We start from the raw sequence: 22517 nt of genomic DNA, 5'->3' as shown, positions 1-22517 counted from the left end.
TGATCATGCAAGCTGCACAGCCCTTCTGCAAAATTACTCTTTCATGTTTTCCCTAACTTTGCTAGGAGTTGAGGAAATAGGAATTATGGACAACATCCAGCATGTAATAGGGGCAGGCCCTGCAACAGATACATAATCTGAAGCACAGTCACTTACTTTTTTTGTTAAAAGGCGATAGATAAGATACAGAAAAATATTTATCCATACCTCACTAAAATCTAACCACCTACTATACTACAGGCTTGCAGATTAACTCAGTTCATACATGCTCTTGTACAAATATATGCATGTACATAAATATGTACATATATACAAAATTCTTTATGTGTTAAATTATTGTTCCGATAAACTGGATCTGTGCAGTGAGACAGTGTTTATGATTGCTTGGACTAAAGAACTGTCTGATAAGTGTTCTCAATAATGTTGTCTGGAATAAAGGAAATAGAGAAAAAAAGGAATTGATTGGGTGGTTTTTTTGAGGCATCAATGTATGCATTTATATGTCTCCTCAAGTACTATGCTGCCTTTATGTTTCGAGCTTTTTAATGGTCAGCAGATATTTGCAGCTTAATAGGCAGTAAATAAAAGGAGACAACATATTTTCACAGTGAATAGTAAAGAGTTTTGCAATTTGTCTTGTCAGGAAAACCCCTTTCATTTATCCATATAGAAATGGTATTAAGTTGTTGAAGTTCTGCTTAAACTTGTGTGTTGCACAGGCTCCTGGAATATTTTACACTCCCCTGGCTCCATTTACAAACGAAAGGTGTTTTTCAAAAACTTCTCACAGTTGCTTATGGTAGTTCTTATATGAGCCTTGATGCATAGGAGTCCCTAATGCCAAATTAGATGCCCTGGGTCTCTGATTTACAGTTCCTCTAGGCAATAGTAGTGTTGGTGACTACCTTCTTCCATTAATGTTCATGCATCTAAATCAGAGGTAGCAGTGGTAGAAAGTTTAATCCTCTTCTGCTGCATCTGTCCGTTGTTTTTTCTTTGTGGACACTTTTACACCACTGTCAGATCTGCAGATTGTGTTGGTGGTAGGCATTTGTAAGTCCTCCTTGCAGACTCAAGATATGAATGACTTTTTGTAGTGAATTACCATGCATGGCATAGTGTGCTCTGTGTGCTCTTGGCCTGTGCAGTGTTGAAATTTGTTGACTTAAACAACTTTTTCAACATGGTAACATGCTCATGTGATTCATTCCTGCAGCTAAGGATGAGTCAAGATGTTAGTAAATACTCGTGCAGCATAGAAGCCTGAGACCCCTCACTCAGTTGAAAATTTTTCTAGCACTGAGACCCAAATCTCATAATAAGGCTTGGAATGTGGATCTGTATAAGCCCTGAAAACAATGGTGGCTTATTCAAACCTGTTGAAGCTTTTTTGTTATTGATTGCTAAATAGCAGTAATAGAAGAAGAGAGGTCCATGATCTATGGCAACCCGGGCAGCTGCAGAGTCAGAGATCAAGTGGTACATAGGATGCCTCTCAGTTGGCTTCAGATGTGTTGGGAGGTCTGGGCTACCTGCAAGGAAAGAAACTTTGAAGAAAAACAAGCTTCTGTTGTAAGGGTCTGGAAAAGAAAGCATATATTAGCAGCAGGTGACAAGGAAGTAGGGTTCATTAAAAGTCAGTTATAAATCAGCCTTTTTCATGGAGCAGAGATCTAGTTAAGAGGGTTGTTGATCCCACTTTAAAGCAGCCCAAAGGCTTAGTGTTTACCAAAGACTTTTGGCTCTCTCTCCTTTGGCCTTTGCCCAGATATGCTCTGTGCATCTTACAGGCCTCCAGACCTTGTTACATCAAATGGCGCCTAAGACTGATTAGCTGTCTGCTCCTGCTGAAGGGACCTCTGGATTGTGTAAGATCTGAAGGGGGCAGTCAGCTCTCAGCTTCTCGAGAGGGCATCCACCGAGATGGATTTCAGCCTGAGCTGAAAGAGGAGCACAGTAACCAGGAGTTATCTGGTTTCTATATCCAACCAGTTATCTGGTTTCACTATCCAATTTCTCAGTTCTCTTAGAAGCAGAAGGGGATCTTTGATTGTTACTAGAAGATTTAACAAAGAAATGGATTTCAGTGTGAACACCACCTGATAGTCTGTATTCTTAAACTGCATAATTTCTCCTCTAGAAGAATACTCTTGACCCTGAAGTTAGTTCTTGGGAAGGGGAAAAAATCATTTCTTCTTTATAAAGAAAACCATGAAGCCTTGCCAATCTCTATAAGGAATGTCCTAGGAATCCTCTCATGCCGAATTCACGGATGTCTTCCTGTATTTTCATCTGACGAAGAAGCAGAGGCCAGAGTGGTATGCTAGAGGTGGCAGAGGTAGGCGTGGTATGGATCTGAAGCAAAATTTCTGTTAATGTCAATGGACCTATGCCTGTATAAGGATTTGAAGCTGAGCTGTGAGCGCACAGTAGAGAAATTAGCCTGCTAAGGGAAAACATCAATACCATCTCTGACAAGTGACAAAGAAATACGTGAGCTGAAAGTAAACTTCTTTTGTGTATTTGTATGTTTGTGTGCATACACAGATATTCATATACAGCACAAATAAAAGGTGCAGAGTTGGCTGCAAGTAGGAAATGGCTGTCTTGCTTGGGGAGAGGTGAATCGAATTTTTATAGTTACATCCCATGAAACAATTCAGCAGAAATATGAGCTGTCAGGAAGCTAGATGTGTGTAAATATAACTTGGGTTTCTCTGTGGATAGTTTATATTATTTACATGTGTAGAAACTAGCTCACATTTAGAATAGCTAATGTAGAAATGACTGCGGAGTCCTGTCTGCTCTAAGGTTGATGTCACTTTTGGTGTCGCCCTTTCTGGATGTGTCATGAGTCTTTGAAGAGGTGTCAGACAGACAGGAATATAACTTTCAGAATTAGATTTTTAACCCTTATATTTATTTTCATGTTTGAAGTTCTTTTTTGTTGTTGTTGCTGTTATAATTTGACCTGTTGCTCAGTACCCAACTGTTTCTCCCTGGGGAGAACTTATAATAAAATAAAGTTCCAGGGTGCCTGGCTGAGAGAATCTTGACAAAGAGTCACTTTGCTAAAAATACCATTTAATTTTGTTTTTTCACTGCAAGTGGTGAAGGTGATTTAGATATTGGTTAAGCAAAACGTTTTAATATTTTTCTGAATGTTTTTGTTTTCAGGAACAGACTTAAATAAAAATTATAAAAAAGAAACCAAAATAAAAATTAAAAAAAGAAACCAAAACAAAAAAAAACCCACCTGTCAGAAAATTAACTAATTTCTCATTGTAATAGACTGTTATGTTTTGTGAAAGTAGCTGTTTTTACAAATTCAAAAGAAGCAGTAGTCTGATAATGAAAAGTAATAAAATAATGGCATTCAAAAGATGATAGCCAATGAAGTCCTTCTAGTAGGGGATTTAAGTAGTTGTTCAGGGAGATTTGTAGCATTAAGTAGATTGGACATATTCCTTAGTGAACAGTATGCCAAGGTGAGCTGTGTGTTCCCACTGCCAAAATGAACTCCTTAACATGAAATATGTCTTGGACTATGGTAATGGGAAACTTCCCAAGATTTCACACATTTCTTGATAATCTCCATGGAACCCTAACACTTACCATATGTTTTCCTGGTTGGCAGGTGGAGTGGATACAACAGCAGGTGGTTAAAAGAAGGATAAAGAGGGATTATAAACCTGGTGGTACCCAATCCACTTATTTCAATGATCCCAAGTGGCCAAGCATGTGGTACATGGTGAGTACATACAGGGTCATTGGCTCTGTTTCATGCTAGCATTTAGTTGTATGCTGTGATATTTTGAAAAGGGGTAGAATAGTATGTCCAGAAAAAACAAATTTTGGGTTTTTTATGTAACTAATGAAGGTCTGTAAACTCCTTACAAGTATTATAAAGAATTCCTGGTGGGCCCTGCAATAGGAAACATTTATTAATGCAGTCATTCATGAATGCTTCCTATTGCAAGATGTCTTGGGAATTACTTATTAGAGGATAAACTTTCAGCAATGAGAAGGGAAGGAACTCAGCCACAATCTGTGAGAGCAGTGAAACCACTTGTTTTCAATGTGCCTAATTCACTGTCTCCAACATCAATGTGATATAAATGTCTCGTGTCCTGAAACAAGAGAACAGAGCCACAAACACTGACTGTTCAGTGTTATGATTACACTTTTTTTAGAAATGAATAATTGCATTGTTGAAATAAATGAATTGTTTGTGCTGTTTCCCTTCTGACATGAGTTGCATGTTTTCTCAGCAATTTTTTTGGTTTTTTTTTTTCTTCCCAATAGTCACAGTTAAAGCCTGGAGTGAAACTTCTGTATTCACAGTGTTTTTAAAAATATCCTCATTTTGCCTAGGAAGGTGCAAATGAAAAGTTGTATTTAGTAGGCAGTTGACTCCAGCTGACATGTATCCATTCTGGCTGATAAAAGACTTGCTCTCTGTCTCTACTGTGCTGTTGATGTAGTTCTAAATCCCTACATGTTGTTTTCTCACTACGTCACCTACGTTGCTGACAGTAAGACACTCAGAAGGTTTTATGACTTGATAGATTGAATTGCTTCAGATAGGGAGGAGAATATACCTTTCTGGCAACAACATGTAAGATAATTTTCCTATAAGTAGATACTGTCTTTTCAGGTATTTTGTTACTTTCAAAGCATTAATTTAGTATTTCAGGTGAATGAACAAAATTGTCCTGACACAGGACACGATATTTAAAAATATTTTTAAGTTTTTATTCATTTAATTCTGGCTTGTAATTCATTGATGCATACATTGAAAAACAAAAAATATCATAGGTAATTTGTGACTGACAGTAAACAGTTGCTGTTGGTAAACTCAGTCAGAAGTCCTTATCTTCACGTATATATCATACGAGCATGTAAACAGTCAGAAGGCCTAGTAGCTTTGCTATTCAGTTTCCTGAATTCTTGTATTTTAATGAGAGGCTAAGTAATAACTTTACTTCCAAAATTCCTCTTATTTTTATTAAATAACTGTACTACTGACTCTTCTTTTCCGATGGAAAAATTGTTCCATGTTACTTTTTCTGAGCTATTAGAGATCTATGTCTTTCAGGCAGTAACTCTCCTCATATAATAAGTAAATTTCATTTACGTTTTATTGCAGTACTGGGTTGATGTAGCCAAGGGTTTTTTAACAGTTCATTGTCCACTTTGAAAACAGCTTTTATCCAAATGTAGTTCTTTTCAGTTGTTTATGAAAGCTGTATTAATTTGGGTCATGGGATCATGGCAGGTCTTTTTCCCAGTTTATTGAAATGTGTATACTTGTCTGTCTCCTCTAATATGTATGTTTATTCAGTCTGCCTATCCTATAAATATGTGCATAAGGTGACAGACATTCCAATAATGGCAGTAGATCGCGATAATGTGTCCTGTCAGTTCTCATTTTTAAAAAAATTTATTTCAGCATTTTTAATTGAAACTAGAAAATAACAGTGATTTACCTTTAGGTAGTGTGCTGGTTTTGCCTGGGATAGAGTTAATTTTCTTCATAGTAGCTAGTATGGGGCGATGTCAAGGCCTTTTCTGCTTCTTCTTCCCATGTTGGGCACCAAAAAGGACTGTCGAGGTTTAACCCCAACTGGCAACTCATCCACTCGCTCACTCCCCCCCAGTGGGATGACGGAGAGAATCAGAAGGGTAAAAATGAGAAAAGTCGTGGGTTGAGATAAAGACAGTTTAATAGGTAAAGCAAAAGCCGCGCATGCAAGCAAAGCAAAACAAGGAATTCATTCACTCCTTCCCATGGGCAGGCAGGTGTTCAGCCATCTCCAGGAAAGCAGGGCTCCATCACGCGTAATGGTTACTTGGGAAGACAAACGCCATCACTCTGAACGTACCCCCCTTCCTTCTTCTTCAGCTTTATATGCTGAGCATGACGTCACATGGTATGGACTATCCCTTTGGTCAGTTGGGGTCAGCTGTCCCAGCTGTGTTCTCTCCCAGTTTCTTGTGCACCCCCAGCCTACTCGCTGGTGGGGTGGTGTGAGAAGCAGAAAAGGCCTTGACTCTGTGTCAGCACTGCTCAGCAGTAATGAAAACATTCCTGTATTACCGACACTGTTTCCAGCACAAATCCAAAACATAGCCCCATACCAGCTACTATGAAGAAAATTAACTCTACCCTAGCCAAAACCAGCACAAGTAGTCTGCTGTTATTGCTACAGACTTTCAGCTCTGTGTTAGACTAAAAAGAGGGAAGCCAAATTTCAAGAGAAAAATAGTAGTCAAGCAAAAGCCCACTATACATGGTGTAGGGTAGGTTATGTAATTTTTCCATTGTGCTCCTAGGTTTGTAGACAACGTTTTTAGTGCCACTGTAGCTTTTTGGTGGGACTAGATTAGTGGGGTGGTTTTTAGCTGATAATAGATGCTTATAGTAGTTGCCTCTAATTTTGTTCAGGAAGGTAGCAGTCTCCTATTTATAAATCAGTCATGTAACCTAGCCACACTGCTTCACAAATGCCCCATAATTGCCAGTCTAATACAGAAAGTGCTTTAGGGCAGCAAACAGACTTTACTGTTTGTCTTGTACAATTTTCAGAAAATCGTCATTTCTGAAATTGTGGAAGAATGTCCTCACTTGCAGACCCTCTGGGAAGGTGCTGTTCCTGGCTGATTGCATTTACCTCCACTGAATAACTGTGTATTTGCAGTATCTTTAGTGGTAGTGGTTTGATGACATTTTGTTGAGCGCAATCAGTAAAGTATTAGCGAGTACACTATTTCAGCAGAGACAATAGCTGAAAATATGTGAATGGGTTGACTTCAGAACTGACGGGTCATTACCAGATATCCTCATCTGACTGTGTTTGTGATTGTAACCATAGCTACTTTTGTTAATCTTATTTACCTTTTTAAGTTGAAGGGAAAAAAGGAATTAGAGGTTAGTTAATGGTTTCAGTCATTGCTATGTCAGAAAGAGGTTTTTAGGTTGCTGGCTGCAGACGAGTTATTGAGAAAGTAATAAAGTATTATCATGTACAGGTTTGCATTTTGATTAATAAGTAACTTCGTTGTGGGTTAAGATTGATACCTTTGGCCGTTGAACTGGCATAATCTTTAACAGGGCCGTAAATGTAGTTCAGATTTGTTGACACAAGTCCTTTTATTCGAAGACTTTGTCAAACAATATCTGATTTATGTTTTTCCTCCCCCAGCTTTTTCTTCACAAGTACCACCCCTTGTAATTTTAATTGTCTGGGCTAGAAATAATACATTTTTGTTTGTGTGATATCTATAGCAAGAATTTATGAGGCGGATTCAGGCCTTCTTTCTCTTTTGGGCCATCACAAAGTTTGAAAGTATCTCTCAAGAACTATTCTGTGAACAAATTAAAAGTTTTTTTTTAAATCACTCTATTTTTCTCCATTTACTTTAAACACATTCCTAGAAAGAGTAGAGAGTTTAAGAGTACAGTTATTTACCACCTTATGGTTCTGTGGAAGCCAAAGCAGACAGAGATTCCAGGGCCACTCATCACCTGAACAAGTATACTTGTACTTTTCATTACCAGGGGATTATCTATTGAGAAATTACAGCTTCTCATGCTTTCTAATAACAAGGAAAAGGTGATTTTCTTTTGACTTCCCTCCCTCAAAGCAAGGTAAGTTGGAAAAAAAACAACTGCTTTATCATGATCTCTGAATCCTGAGGCATCTGTGCTTAAGAGTAAAATAGAATATTTTTATAGATTAAGTAACACGTGAAACTTCACCTGTTCAACTATCATTCAAAACTGACCTACAGAATTGGGTCCAGCTTGCTCAGAATGAACTGCTGTCAAAGAAATAGTATCAAAGGGAAAGAAGGTCCCTAGTTAACATCCCTTTTTGAGTCAGGAGAGAGCTAAGTCCCGCATGCCATCCCCAGAGCTTAGCTGTCTCTGTATCATCATGTTATATCTAATAAATTTCTTCTCTTTCATTAATGTTAACAAAATAGCCTGTTTGTCAATAACTGGATGAACTATATACAATCAGTTTGCATAACTGAAAGACGTCGAAGTCAACCCTGAAACCCTACTGCTATCTGAAACTGTTTTACTTAACTTGTAGTAACAACAAACAACGTCTTTGGAATGACTAAGGGGACTTTATGCCCAACCAATTTCACTGTACCTGCCAGTTGGTTTAATGAGTTTCCTCATCTTGCCTGCATGGAAAAATGGTCATAAAAACTAGAGAAGGTAGAATCATAGAATCATTAAGGTTGGAAAAGACCTCTAAGATCATCGTCCAACCATCAACCCAACACCACCATGCCCACTAAACCAGGTCCCTAAGCGCTGCATCTACACGTCTTTTAAATACGTCCAGGGATGGTGACTCAACCACTTCCCTGGGCAGCCTGTTCCAATGTTGAACCACTCTTTCAGTAAAGAAATAGGTAAATATAAAAAAATTAAAAATATATTCAAAGATGTCGTTAATATAACTAACTTTGACTGTAATAGTCTTCAGTCACAAGACTCTCCTTCCTGACCATTTCCTTTTGCTCCCCACTTCAGAAGAGCTTCGTAGTGGTCAGCTGAAACTGGAATCACACAGGCATACAAGCACAGTTTTCTGCAGCTGTAATCTAGCTCTGCTGTGATGCTGAGCTCCATTGCATATTTTTTTAAAACAGAACATAACTGCAAGAAATTAATTTAACCATTGTTTATTTTTTAACAAACCATTGTTAGACTGCAAAGATGCTGACTATGTCTTTGCAGTCAGTTCAGACAGACACAAGTCTTTTTCAACACTGATCAAGGATAATCCTCTCTAGTACTGTTATCATGTCTTCTATTGTTAATAATAATTGCTAGTGCTGACAGGATTCTCTAATTTGGAGAAGTTTCCACTTCCTACCAGGTTCTTCCCACTCTGCATGGCCTAGTTGCTGCTGGGCAGGAATTGAACATATAATAGGATATTTCTGTGGGACTGAGCATTTACTGGAGGAGAGTATGTTGTTTTGAGATGTGAGGCTGGAGGGAGAGGCACTGTTCTGTTAGAGGACCTTGGAATAAATGTGATAGTTAAAGTGTATAAGCCAAGTGTTTTCTTGTCACTGGATGCCACTTCATCAGAGAAAGAGGAAATGTGTATCCAGAGGTTACTCCTTATAGGTGGAGAAGGTATGGCACTGTTAGAGAGAAACAGGGGAAAGCTGGAACTTCCATTGCAGTAAATCACTGGGGCCTCACATGATACTCCTCTGAGAAACTACAGCATCAAGTAACTGAGCTACCCACAAAAATAAATAATACAACTTTAAAAACAGCATTATACTCAGAGAAGAAGCTAGCCAGGGTCTCTAAAATGCATACTTGCGGGTCATCCTGAAAATTTTTATAGCAGTGAAACTTACCTAAGAACATAGGGAAATAGCTGACAACTAAATTTGTTTAACACAACAAGAAGGGGAACATGGGAACTTGCCTGTCAGCTTCTCAGGTAGAAAATGGGTGAGAAAGTCACATTCATAAGCTGCTTGGAATGGAGGAAGAAGGACACCACCTATGACATATCTAAACCAAAGAAAACACTCCCTTTTAATTGTCGTTGCTAAACACAACCCACACCAGCATAAAGTATAATTCAAAGCCTCATTGAAGTAAAACTTTCATTTTGTTTTACATGTATCTTAGGTCCACAGTGATGTCAGCTTACCTTCTGTCTTAAATCATTTTAAGGTCTGTTTTTGCTGTTGATCTCTACAAATGAAGTACTTCCTCTTTTGAAAATTCTTTTCCTTTTTCAGAATCTCTTTCCTTTTCTCAACCTTTGTTATTTTCTTTTCACATTTATTCCTCACTATTCCTTCCTTCCAGACATAACTGTGCTTTGGGAGAGTAGGTGGAAGACAAAATGTATTTGGAGGAGTGCTAAAAGCAGACGACTTCACAGTCTTCTGTTTGGAACCCAGAAGAAGGGCTTTTGTAAAGCTGCATTGTACCTCTCCATAGTCTGCTAGTTTTCTCTGAGAGCTAGCAAATGGAAAAGGACTCTAAGACACTGTAATTTACATAGTCTTTTTAAAAATAAGAAAAACATATTAGGTAAATATAATGCACTTTAGTTGCTGAAAAAGTAAAATTTTCTTACAAAACTTCTGAAAATATACTCTAATAGAAATCTGTAAACCTAAGAAAAGATACAATGTCTGGCTGTGCTGTTTCTCCAACTGCTTATATTATGACTAAGCTCTGGAGGCTTTTGGAAGAGCATTCCCAATTTCCAAAACTGGACTGAAAGGACAAGCAGATGCCACAAATGCAAAGTGTTTTAGGGGATTCAAGGTGGAAGAAGATTATAGCAGTGCCAGCAGGGCACGATAAAACTAGGTGACTGAGCTGCAGTGGAAACTAACATTTACAACATGCTTGTTGAATAATACTTGGTGAATAACTTGGATGAGACAGCTATATAATATTGTTGCACAATAATTGTGTGATGTTACTGAGATTTTCGGAAAGCTGTTGAAGATAAAAAACTTGCTGAGAAGCTTAACTCATCAGCCAATATTTATCAGTCATCCTTTTATATTTGCACCGTAAGATTTCTGGTATAGACAGATGAAATATAATTTATACTTCAGTTGAGAGCAGTCCATGCAGATTGATGAGATCTGAATTAGTTGCATCTAGGGCTGGCTGCCTTGAGCTCTGATGCTGAAACCAAAAAGGAAAAGTCGCTTACTTTTCACTTTCAGTGAGGACTGTGAAGTCAGCATTGCTTCAAGCTTTGGCGAAGGGCATGTTGAACCGAGCTTACTTGTTTCTTCAGAGAACTCCTCCGGTATGTTTCATAGTGCTCTCCAGTTATATATGTGAGCTCCCAGGTGAGCCATACTAGCATTCACAGGGAGAGACAGACACTCCTGCTCTGACACAGTGTGGTTGACTCTGGACAGCAGCCAGAATGGGGCTAATAAGCCTTTATCAGCAGTGAGTAATGTGAGTCTCCTGAAGTCCTGTAGTCATGAAATAACATGGACGTGAAGAGTTAGACAGGCCAATTGCCTCCCTTATGCCGCTGATGAGACCTATGGGGAACTGGCTTATCTTGTGCCTCTCTTCCAACTCCAAGTGGGAGCAGCAGAGCAGAGAAAAGGATTTTGCATCCCTGGCCTGGCCCTTAATGAGGTCAGCTAAGGCGAGTGGGGCTGTGGAATGAGACAGCGGGGACAAAGGAAGGAGTGACAGAAACCTAATGGGACAGGCTGGAGAGAGGCGGAGGGAGGAGGAGAGGTCACACTGGGTCCAAGTGCAAGCTCAGGTACAGGTGAGACAGAATTCGGGACAGAATTTCACCTGCCACATGCTAACACCACAGCAAATGAATACGTGTCACCCTCCTAAAAATTTATTTCCAACCCACCTATACCAGGCATTGGCAGCTAAGGAAAAACCTCACTCTCTTTTTACTGCCCTCCCAAGAATTGTTCTCTCTCTCTCCATCTGTGTAGCGGAAGCCAAATCATTGTTCTTTCTGAGGTGGCATGCTTGTAAGTGTTTTGCCTATTTTGTAACTTGGTTTGGTTGTTGCATGCACTTTTGTATTTGTGTTTTTTATTGCATGAGAAGATCAAGCTTTTGGTGTTTTAGAAAGTTAAGAAGGTGATCTGTGACTTAAGTACAGTGGAAGTGCTGCTAGAATCAAACTGCCTGTCAAAACATTACCTGGCAAATCTGCATGTGGAAACACACCTCTTGTTCTCTGTGGACAAGGTAGAACTAGTAACATGAGGTCAGGTAATACACGATTTGACCTAATTCATTTCCTGTTGGAAGACGACAGCATACTTTAAGTAATCAAAACTCTGTAGAAGAGGATTTATCCTTATCTACTGAAAAGAGATTATTAGTGCAACTAGTTTAGCAAGATTAGCAAATAGTTTAAAGACAGAATGACCAGATAGGCTACTTGATCTGTTCCTCTGGGACATGTAGTTCCGACTTCCAGATAAGCAGCTCTGGAAGCGCCCAGGAAACACAAAATGGAAGTCAGCACTGTTGGGGTTGTGCCAGCATTTTCACTGAACCAAGAAGCAGCAATACTGAAATCATTTCCGTACTTGATTTGGGAGAGATTTTCCTGAGTGTCAAAGATTTGGTAATAAATCATACAGCAATAGCACACATTACTCTGCCTATTTACTACAGTGATTTTATCTTCAGAGGGAGAGTATTCACTTTTATTTTATCTTTCAAGAATTTATTTAAAATGGAATTTTTTTTCTGGGCAACAACCGAGTCACATTAAGAAACTGCAGGTACTTTTCTGTATAATGCCATTTGTGAAATATCATTTGTGTATAATATTGTGTTTTTCTGAACTGCCTTTTTCTGACTAATTTCTGCAATTAGTAAGGAAAGAATAGTGCCACAAATTCTTTGCTGAATTTCTAATGAGGTGTAGTAAATATCTGCCTTTAGCTTTAGTTCAAACTAAACAGCTAACAATAAATTGTATGCAATATAAATGGATAGAAAATTGCTAACATTAACAACTGTAAAGTGTACCATACTGGGGCACAATTTGGTGTATTTTAGTTTTTATTCATGTCTATACAGAGTTACATACTTATATGGAAGTACACTTTTTTGCTTTTCAAAGGAGAAAGGATTTGCCTATCATTACTTTCTAAAAGCAGTTTTCCAAGAACAACTGCTTAGTTAGCAGTTGTTTTCCCACTTTTCAGATTTTTTTTTTAATCAAAATCAAGTAATAACAAATAGCAAAACAATTTATTTGTTGTGTAATACTGAGTACTCTATTAACGTTACTGAAAAAAGGAAGAGGTAATTTAATTAATTGTAAAAAATACTGCCTTGTTTCAAACCCTATTTTTTTGCTATTGTTTGCATACTAAAGTTGCAGATACCTCAGGAAAGGGATTGCTAAATATTATATCCACTTAACTAATATTTTATAGTTTTTTTTCACATAAAGAACACCGTACAAACATCAGGAACCCCAAAATGACCAGAATTGCACAGCCACGGTACAGAAGAATCGATTCTGAAGCTTGTCTGTCTTGTTGTCTGATTGCTAAAGAATGAACTGGTGTGACATGTTCAGTTTGCCCTCATCAGAAGCAAACTCATAACCTATGAGGCTTATATAAATTTCTGACACAAACAGTAGCTATATTACTTCCCAGTCAGGGAGCAAAAATTAGTGTTGTGCTTCTATAAGGCAATTTCCTAGTGGTTCTGTACAGAGGAGAGCCTGATCTGTGTAGTGTCCTTTGCAAAGGAGAAATTGGAGAACCACTGTTTAGCTCTAGGATGTTAGGTCTTGTACCAGTCTTTCAATATCATTATGCCCCTCTTTACTGAAGATAGATGCCATATGAAATAGGATACTGTGAGAATGGGGACATCAAAACTCCAGCTTTCCTGATTCCTGCATCCATGCTCTAACATGTCTTCCTGTATATCACATGAGCAAACGTTGTAACTAAAATTACAAGTATGCAGAGGACCTTAATTCTTGCTGACCCTTTTTTGACCTTAATTCGTGCTCCTTTTTCAACCATGTTTAAACAAAAAAAACCCAACTAAAACCAACAACAACAAAAAACAGAAAAAGCAAACACAGTGAGGATGGAGACTTCACTAAGGTGTGTTCTGCACCACTTCATTAGATGCAGGTCATCCTTGGCATTGCTTATAGCTGCTTCTAATGTCATGAAATCTGCTGTGAGTTACATCTGCTGCTCAAGCCCTCTGAAGAGGATTTTTTTCTAGCCAAACAAGAAACAGAGAGCAGAGGAGAGTGAAAGTATAGCAAACTCTATCAGTGCCATTTTGGAGAGAAATCCAGCGAGTGTTCGCACATATGCATGACTTTAAATACAGTTTTGATGAAACTTAACCTAAATAAATTAAGTGATCATTTTGAACTCAGTAATTGAATACAGGAGACCCTGTCAGCACAAGACCCCAAATCTCCTCAAAGAGACGCAGTAGGGTTTTTGGAAAATATGCCAAATCTAAGGTGTGGAGCAATGCAGGCAACATCTGTGCTCGCTCTTTTGCTGTGGAGGTTATAAATTCTGCAAAAACTTAAGCACTGGCTGTTTCAAAATAAACTCATTTCCAGGAAACAGCAGAAATGCACGGTGGTCAGCGGGAGGGAGGGTGCGGGAGGGAAGAGCCTCAGACAGCCCCAAGAGATGCAAGTGTGAATCTTTTCCAGTATTGATACCACTTTTGTCTTACCCTTTCTATTGCATTAGAGTCCACTAATCCGTGAGTAGCATGCCGTTTAAGCATATAATTACCCCGTCTTTATCTATTTTTATATGAATTCCTAACAGAACAAAGCAAGTTATTTTCAGTTTTGAAAACAATTCAAAACTATATTAAACGCAAGTAATATAAGCACAGAAGCCTAAGGAGAGGCATATATAAATATACATGAGAGACTAAACATTAAGTATATAGTGGGGTTTTCCTCTTCTGTTTTTTGGATAAGACAGTTTATTAATAAACAGTTAACTACTGCTTGGGAGATAGTGTTTTGGTTTTTATTAATATCATCTCCTCGTTACAAGCTTACATTTGGGAGCCAGAAAACCCATTTAGAAAAAAATAAAGACAAGTTAAGCAAGGAAAAAATGTTTCTGAAGTTGCAAAGAGGTTGAATAACTTCTCCTTCATTCAACTTCCATGTACTCTTCCACATTCAGGTTTAATGTTGAATCAGGAGGAGATATTTTTCCTTATAAATCTCCTAGTCTGGCTGCAAGTAGGCTGTTGAGGAAAGTTTGTTAAGTGCAAGCTTTCAGACGCAGTGTTTGAATGGGCTTTATATGATCCCAGCTGCTGAAAGTCCCCACCTACATGAATGGGCTTTATATGATCCCAGCTGCTGAAACACTGAAATTCATATATCCTTGATTAACTAAGTCCCCATCTACATGAATTAAAATGTGGATAGAGGAATTAATACAGCCTACTTAGAAAGTGTTACAGCCCTTACATCTTGCTAAGGTGTCGGTCTGCTTACAGAAAACATGGAAACATTCAGGAAAAAATCCCTGAATTTTTTCAGGGATTCAGTAGCCCATTGAATTTGTGTCTCAAGGCTTCCTCAGAACACTCACCTGATGATAAAGTTTCCCAAAACACCAAATAAAAGCTCAAGGCTCTGTGCGTCACATCCTGTTACCTAAAGTATCTTTGCCCCCAGCTTTTCAATCCTGTCCTAATCCCTGGCATCATCTCTTATAACTACCTGAACAGCAGAGACAAAAAATATAAAGGAATAGGGAGCAGGATTAACTTTTCTGACAACACTGAGAAGTTAGATTGGTTCAGCTTTCTTGAGGATCTTGGCACTCAATTTAGGGTATCTACTCTTTTAGTTTTTATTTCATTATTAGGTGTATTTGCTACCCTCATATGGTTTTCCTTTTTAAACCACTGTCTCCTGCAGTTTCCATCTGCTCCCACTCCAGATTGGTGATGAACTACTACATAAGAGGATAAAAGTATTGTGAAAGTGAAAGCATTCTTCTATTTTATATCTGTCCTTTGAAAACATTTGCCCAAACACACTGTTATGACATTCATCCATTTTTTGCTTAACAGGGAAGTTGTATGATACTGACCAGTGAGAGAGAACAAAAATCTGAAACGTTCCTGTCTTTTAAGCCCACTCACATTGGGCATGCCATCTGCTTTCACTATGTCTGGCTGCTGCTGCTTCTCCAGTATTCAAAAGTTTCAAGTATTGACCACACTGCGTGAAGCAGCTTTGACCTTGTTTGGGGCTTCAAACATGCTGATAGCCTGAGACCATGTTATACATTGTGTAAACTATCACCGCTGAAACATTCTGAGGACTAATTCAGTAGATATTCTCAATGAATGAATCTACAAGGGCGGCCAAAACCACTTTGTAAGCTTGGTTTGTTACTTTGCCAAGCCCTAGAAAAAGTAGATTGTCTCAATGTTTGAAAGACTCACACACAAGATTTATCCCACAATCTAACAGGAAAAATAAACCTAAGGCTGAGCCATTCATCTCTTTTTGCCGCTCAGCAGGTAGAAGTTGTATGTACGAGTGTGACTGTGAATGAAACAGAGGTTACGACCCGTGTTGCCTCCAGGCAGGCACTAAGCAGCAGAGATCTGATGCAGTTATGTTGTATGGGGAAGGACAGGAACAATTTACATGTCTGTATATGTGTTTAGATTAAAAAAAAATCTAAGTCATCACTATTTTTCTTCTAGGTAGTTGTGAATAGGGGTGCTACTAGGAAATTGATTCAAACAGGAAAGTTAAAATTAAAAGTAAGGCATGCATGACAGCATTGAGCAGGTTTCCCCGATTTCTCCTTTCTGTACCAACCCTGTGATTGTAGTCACACTGTATCAAGTTGTTCGTTTGATTCATGTGTTGGTTTTGGGGGAGGGGCAAGGAGAAAAACATAGAGCAATCAAATAAAACATTTATTGTGAACTGAAAAGTTCTCACCTAGATTCTTGTTTTACCCTTTGTATCCATGTTAAATCCTGGCATCCATAAGTCAAAGGATAATAGGTTAACTGAGAGAAAGTAGCTGAACAGGAAAAAAAAAAAAAAAGCTGTTTTGGCTGTTTATAAGAAAAAAAAAAAAGAAATCTTTAACAACAAAGTGGCTACTTGCAACAGTGCTGAGACACTCTGCAACAAAGTACACAGGCATGTGATGAGGTCTCATGTGCCTCACTGGAATTAGGCATCCACCCGAATGCTTTGCAGTTCAAGGATAGATTTAAGTATATTCCAAACTTAAGTGTGTACTTAAAAGTTTTCTTGATTTTTTTCAGTGTCCCCCAAACCCACATTAAATGGCTGCTAACTGGCCCAAACTTTGTGTTTAAATAGCCTGTTATTACATTGTGATTACTCTTTAGTTGGTTTTGTGGATTGTTTTATGCCAAGCCCTAGATCTATACAGGAATTGCCCAGGGTGTCTGTAACAAGACTCTGAAACAGATCTTCAGTTGAACCAATACAAAAGCTTTATTTATTTTATACAGCACCAAGGTTATAAAAACAAAACTAAGTTTCTTCTTGCTTTTAGAAACCTCTTTTCCTTGAAAGATCTTTATCTTTCATACAAATAGCAAAGCAACCACAGACACTCATATTTTTCTTTTAAAACAATCCATACCTATGCATAGAGATGCCCATCAATTAAAATGTCTAGATTTTGCTCCAGAAGTAATGAAAAGATATTTTTTCAATAATTTTTGTCACCCACTCCTAAATGTAAAAGTCAAAGGTGAAAAAAAACTTGAAGCATCACCTCATTTGAATGTTTCATGTCAATTCCCTTTTGACATTATTGCTTTGCGTATTTAATTGAGTTTTATTCATCGTAACTAATATTTCTGTGCGTATTTAGAGTGGAGCTGTTCAAGATATGCTTATATTTAAAGCAACACTTAATTGCAGACACCAAAACTCCCTCTCAAAGTATTTGAAAGCAGTTAAATGGCAGAAAAAAGTTTATTTCTCCCAGATTGTACTTCCTACTGAGGTTTCTGTGGAGTACCTGACACCAAGCTTGCTTTAGTCTCACAGAAGCCAGTACCAGGATCTGAACTCCTTTGGTTGATTCATTTCACAGGTATCGCAGAGTATGTATGATCATTTTGTTTGACCAACGATCAGTACAACTGGTAATCTGCAATCACAAGCTCAGAATTTCTAATTAAGCTGCAATAGGTTTTCAGTAAGACATATATATATTAGAAAAAAGATCACATTTGTAAAAGCGTCACCCCTATAAAAGCCTTAATGATTAACTATTAAAAATCTTACATCTTGTAGTTGCATGTTTATCTTGCTCTGTATTTACCTTGCTAGGCCATTCTCTACTAGATTAAAGAAATGTTCCCCCTTCAAAAATCTCATCTGTGGTGAGTTACTTGCATGCTGCAATCAAGTCACGTCTTCACCCTCTCTTAGGTAAAATAAATTCTTTGAGCTCGTTAAGAATCACTGTAAATTGTGTTCCCAGCACTTGGTTCAGAAAACAAGCAGCAAGGACTCATTGCTCATTTTCCAAGAGCATCCTTTTTGAAACAACAATACTAGGCACATGCACATATCATTCCAGGAGTAGTATCATTGCTGTCATTAAAAGAAGTGTGTTAACCCACTTTTCTTGCTATCCCACTGCTTAACTATCAAAGAATAATACATGGCTTCATAGAGCATCTCCTTGAAGTTGTAGGTGACTGTCTACCTTATATCTTAAATTCTTTTCACCATTACTGTGTTACTGGACACTTTCTCTCATTTTATGCCTTGCACTCTCAGTCCTATGTACATAGTATGATTTTATATAAAATTATATTACAAACACACCACTTAAACAGGTTCACCTTCATAAGTGATCCAGATCACTCTGTCTCTATTGCCACCATTACTTCCCACTCCACTAATTTCTGTGTCATCAGATTTGAGTGTGCTATAGGAGAATGTAATTTCAACTTTCCTGAACTACAAGGAAGCATTGTAGCCTCTTAAGATTTGAGACTTAATAATTGCACATGCTTAGTAATGTTTCCTTAAACAAAATGAGTATAACTATATCTGTTAAGCCATCATAATGGCTTCAAAGTACAAACTGACATGTCAAATCCTCTGTTAACTTCCTTATGAGTGGCTATGTTATTAAGTGCTTACAGATTCATGCTACGTCTCTAATGGGTCCAAAGATCTCATTACAGTTTTTAAGTAAATAAAAACGTTTTTGTAACTGCCTCGTGTATTTCCATGGTAGAACATAACAGTTGAAAAAAACAATTAGTTTACTAGAGGTACATTATATTTCCCCAAGAATTCCCCCTTTTACTTAGAAGACCCTTTTTAGCTTTGCAATGAATTTTTGGCACATATTCATGTTAAAATAGTATTTTCAGTTAAAGACCAGAGCCAGTATGAGAAACTAAACAAACAAGGAAAAGAAGATCCATTTACAGCTGAGATTTGAAAATGGAGAAAGCTGAGCGTCAGAAGGTCAGCTAGCAGGAATCACAGAAGAGATGGATAGAGACGGTAGGAATGATAAGGAAGAATGCAAACGGCAGAGAAGAGGAGCCACAAAGAGTATTTTGTAGCTGTAGTACCAGGAAAAGCGGTGGACACAGAGGAATTGTCAACAGTCATAAAGTTAAGAACTCTTACCTTTAGTTTATTTCTGATTGTGTATAGATTTCCCTTCTGACAATGCTCTGATCATAGTTTTCTTTACTACTATCTCTGGGTGTCTCATCTGCTCATTTTCTGGATTTTTTAAGATACCTGCAAATGCTAAGGTAGTTATCATTAACAGGTATCATTTCAAAGTTGAGACTGCCCTACGCACAGACTCTATATAAGCCTGACAGTCATGAATGTGATTTTCCTCCTAGTCTCAGTTAGACAAATTACATTTTCGAGTCTTTTATGTGCATAAAAGGTGCTTACACTGAGGTTGTATATTCTGTCTGTCTACAGGAATATATTCCTCTAGTATCAGTTCAAAATTATGCTCTCAGATCAGTTCCACATACTCAATTACTTTATTTGCAACTGGGGAAGTTCATTCATAGTATTGCTGCAGTCAACACAATCTAGGTGTCTTTAGTGATAAAGTCAGGGGTTTAGTTTAGCATCAGCTCCCCAAGCCCTTAAAGTCCTGTTACTAGAAAGCTCCATAGACATTGGTCTGTGTTCAGTTCTCCATAAAAACAGTGTTTGCAAATATATTGGACTTCTCCAGAACCTTTCTGCGATATCTATATTTTCTGAGATAGCTTGAATCCTGACACTCTGCTGAGATTTCCTTTAAGACCCTTTGCAATTTTCACAATATTTTTACATTCGTTGCCTATTTTGCACAGTCTTTCATGCACAGCTGTGTTGTATGTCTCTGAACTAACCTTCTTCAGCATTGCAGAAGGACTTTAACATTTAGTCAGCTGAGTCAAATTTCCTGGGACAGTAACAAGAGTAACTGTGTGGTGCTTTTTTGCCTTATGCAAATCTTTTGTTTTGTTTTGTTCTTGAATAGCCTTTCATTTTCCTTCCCAGGCCTCCCTAGATTTCTCTGGGCTAGTTCTCTCATTTCTGCCAGATGATCTCATCTGCAAAATATAACTAGCCACTCCCTCTAGTGGTTTGGCCTTATCTTCCCAGGTTTCTCTTATAATACATAGTGGGCCTTGCATTCATCAACCATAGCACACTCAAATGGTGAAAAGCCCATTGGTGCCTAGGGCACTTACTTCCCTATAGGCAAACTAAAATAGCAGCCATTCGTCTTAGTCTGATCCTGTACTGTTAATGAATTTTCACAGCATGCATTTCAGTGTTAGATTAAACATTTCTGTAAGGCTGTCTAAGGAGGGCATGGAGAGATTTTTATACTTCTGTCTCAAGAGAATAGTTTCATGAGCTTAAAGTTTGTCCTCTGGCAAGTTATAATCTCCTTCGACATATCAAACAAACAAATAATGGCACCAAGGGTACAATAACCTGATGGCTTTTTATGGTTCTTCAGGAAAAGGCTTCTAGGTATCGAGTAGCATAGATGTTTATTGCTGAAGGCACTGTGAAACAGTTCCAGCCTCAGGAACTCCACATGCCTATGAGAAAACAGGAGAAAACTCCTTCTCTGTTACTAATAATGGAATATGGGTCTGTCATCATATTCTGACCTACATGTGCCCTGCTTTTCCTACCCTTTTTTGTCCCTTGAGGAAGAGTAGGGACGTCTTTCCTTCAGCCTCCTGAACAAGTCCTGTTGTCTCACATCCCTCCCTCTCATTGTTCCTCTCTCCCTCCTTTTCCCCCAGGACATCCCACCATTAACACCAGATGTCACTAGGCTATTGCCTCATGCATCAGAGGGACCTGACCACAACATAAAATAGAGAAAAAAGGACTACAGTAGTGCAACAGTCCTTAAAATTTGGGTATGAGCATTCAGAGCCAACATCTCTTCATCTGTTTCCTCATGAGTCTTCTCATTCCTACAAGTTCATAACATTCTCAGAAAAACAAGTTTCCTGGTCCATCCTAAATCAGCTCCCTGCTCACCCCCACCCCCAGCATTCCCATAACAACATATCCTTAAATATCACCTTTCTCTTTTCCCTGTAAAATGAAAAGAGAGGGGAAGGGGACAGAAGTGGGTTTGTATAAGCCCTGGGCTCCTCACACTCTCATCAGTCTCTGGGAAGGTTAATGATTAATTTAATCCATCTGCTCAGGGCCTTCTCTCCATGTGGTTAGTTCAATTCTGTCACATAGGTTCACACGAAGTCTAGATAAAACCACCTTCCTCTCCTATGCTTCTTAACAACTCGAGATAGAAATAATGGTCTTTGACTTGAAAACAGCTTAAAAAGTAAATTGTGAAGAGCCTGTCTTTAGTAATGTAGAAAGAACCCTTAGAAACTTATGAAAACGATTTTAAGGCAAGACTTACCATCTCTCTGTTTAATTGTTATCTTAGAAATAGCGAAAACATCAAGTCTAGCTTGAGGGAGAGAGAGGGAGATACTTGGTCTTACTAGATAACTGCGACTCCATGAACTGATGCATCAAAAAAAAAAGCATCTTGGGACTTTCTGTAAAACTGCCCTATTTTTCTTTCTTTTTTGGGACTCAGAGAGGTCAAATAAAAATATGAGGCAAAGGGCACAAAAAATGGCAGAATGGAAAGAATTGTCTCTCTGAGGAATTATTCATCCTTCATGCATACTGGATCCCCAGGGTTGATGGTGCACAGCTGAGGCCAGGGAGCAGCTGTTCTTTTCACATATTCTCTCTAATGAATAAAAGAATTGCCATACTTTTTTTTCCTAGACAGGACTTCAGGCAGGTAAAAATGCATTAACTTTTGATCCACTTGCTGGTCTTTTCTTGCTAAGTAGGCTATTTGTATAGTAGTGGCAGTATCAGTAGTAGCAGCAGCAGCGGTACTAATAGTCATCATACAGTCATCTTGAGAAAATACAGCCACCTATAGAGATATATTTCCATGCATGCTCCTTTCCTTCCTGCATTTCTTAGCAGTAGCCACAGGCTGTGAAAATTACTTATTTTCTCCCCTCTCTGTGCTTTACTGACTCCCCAGGATGTTCTGCATGAGGTTCTTATATTTCTCCCAACACGTCCTAGGGAGAAATCTGTCCACATATTGACACATACCTCTCAACATGTGAGCACTGATTCAAGGATATACAAGATCCACCAAGTCTGTAATATGCCATTCATATGGATGATTTTTGCATCCAGGGTAAAATGGACACATTCTGGCTGCCTTTATTTGCAGTTTCTTCTGCTTCTTCATCTTCTTCTTTTTCTTCTTCTGTCTTCTTCTTCTCCTACTTTCATTTCTTTCTGTACATACATGTATTTTGCTCTTTGGGATGATGTGGTAGACCTTTTGCAGTTTTTGTGAATGTAGCTTTTCATATTTGC

At 38.3% G+C, this 22517-nt stretch overlaps 1 protein-coding gene across 2 annotated transcripts in view; it reads left to right on the top strand.

Annotated features, from left to right (window-relative positions):
* PCSK5 (proprotein convertase subtilisin/kexin type 5) overlaps positions 1-22517 on the top strand; it is a 267689-nt gene that overhangs the window by 47036 nt on the left and 198136 nt on the right. For both annotated transcript variants that reach the window (XM_076361658.1, XM_076361659.1), the window contains exon 3: positions 3638-3751. In XM_076361658.1, the coding sequence (XP_076217773.1) occupies positions 3638-3751 (114 nt within the window). The remainder of the gene's footprint in view (positions 1-3637; positions 3752-22517) is intronic.

Source organism: Aptenodytes patagonicus, chromosome Z (genome assembly GCF_965638725.1).
Source record: "Aptenodytes patagonicus chromosome Z, bAptPat1.pri.cur, whole genome shotgun sequence".
Lineage (NCBI taxonomy): Eukaryota > Metazoa > Chordata > Aves > Sphenisciformes > Spheniscidae > Aptenodytes > Aptenodytes patagonicus.
The sequence above is the reverse complement of the archived record's forward strand: the minus strand, read 5'-3'. Positions and strand labels throughout refer to the sequence as shown.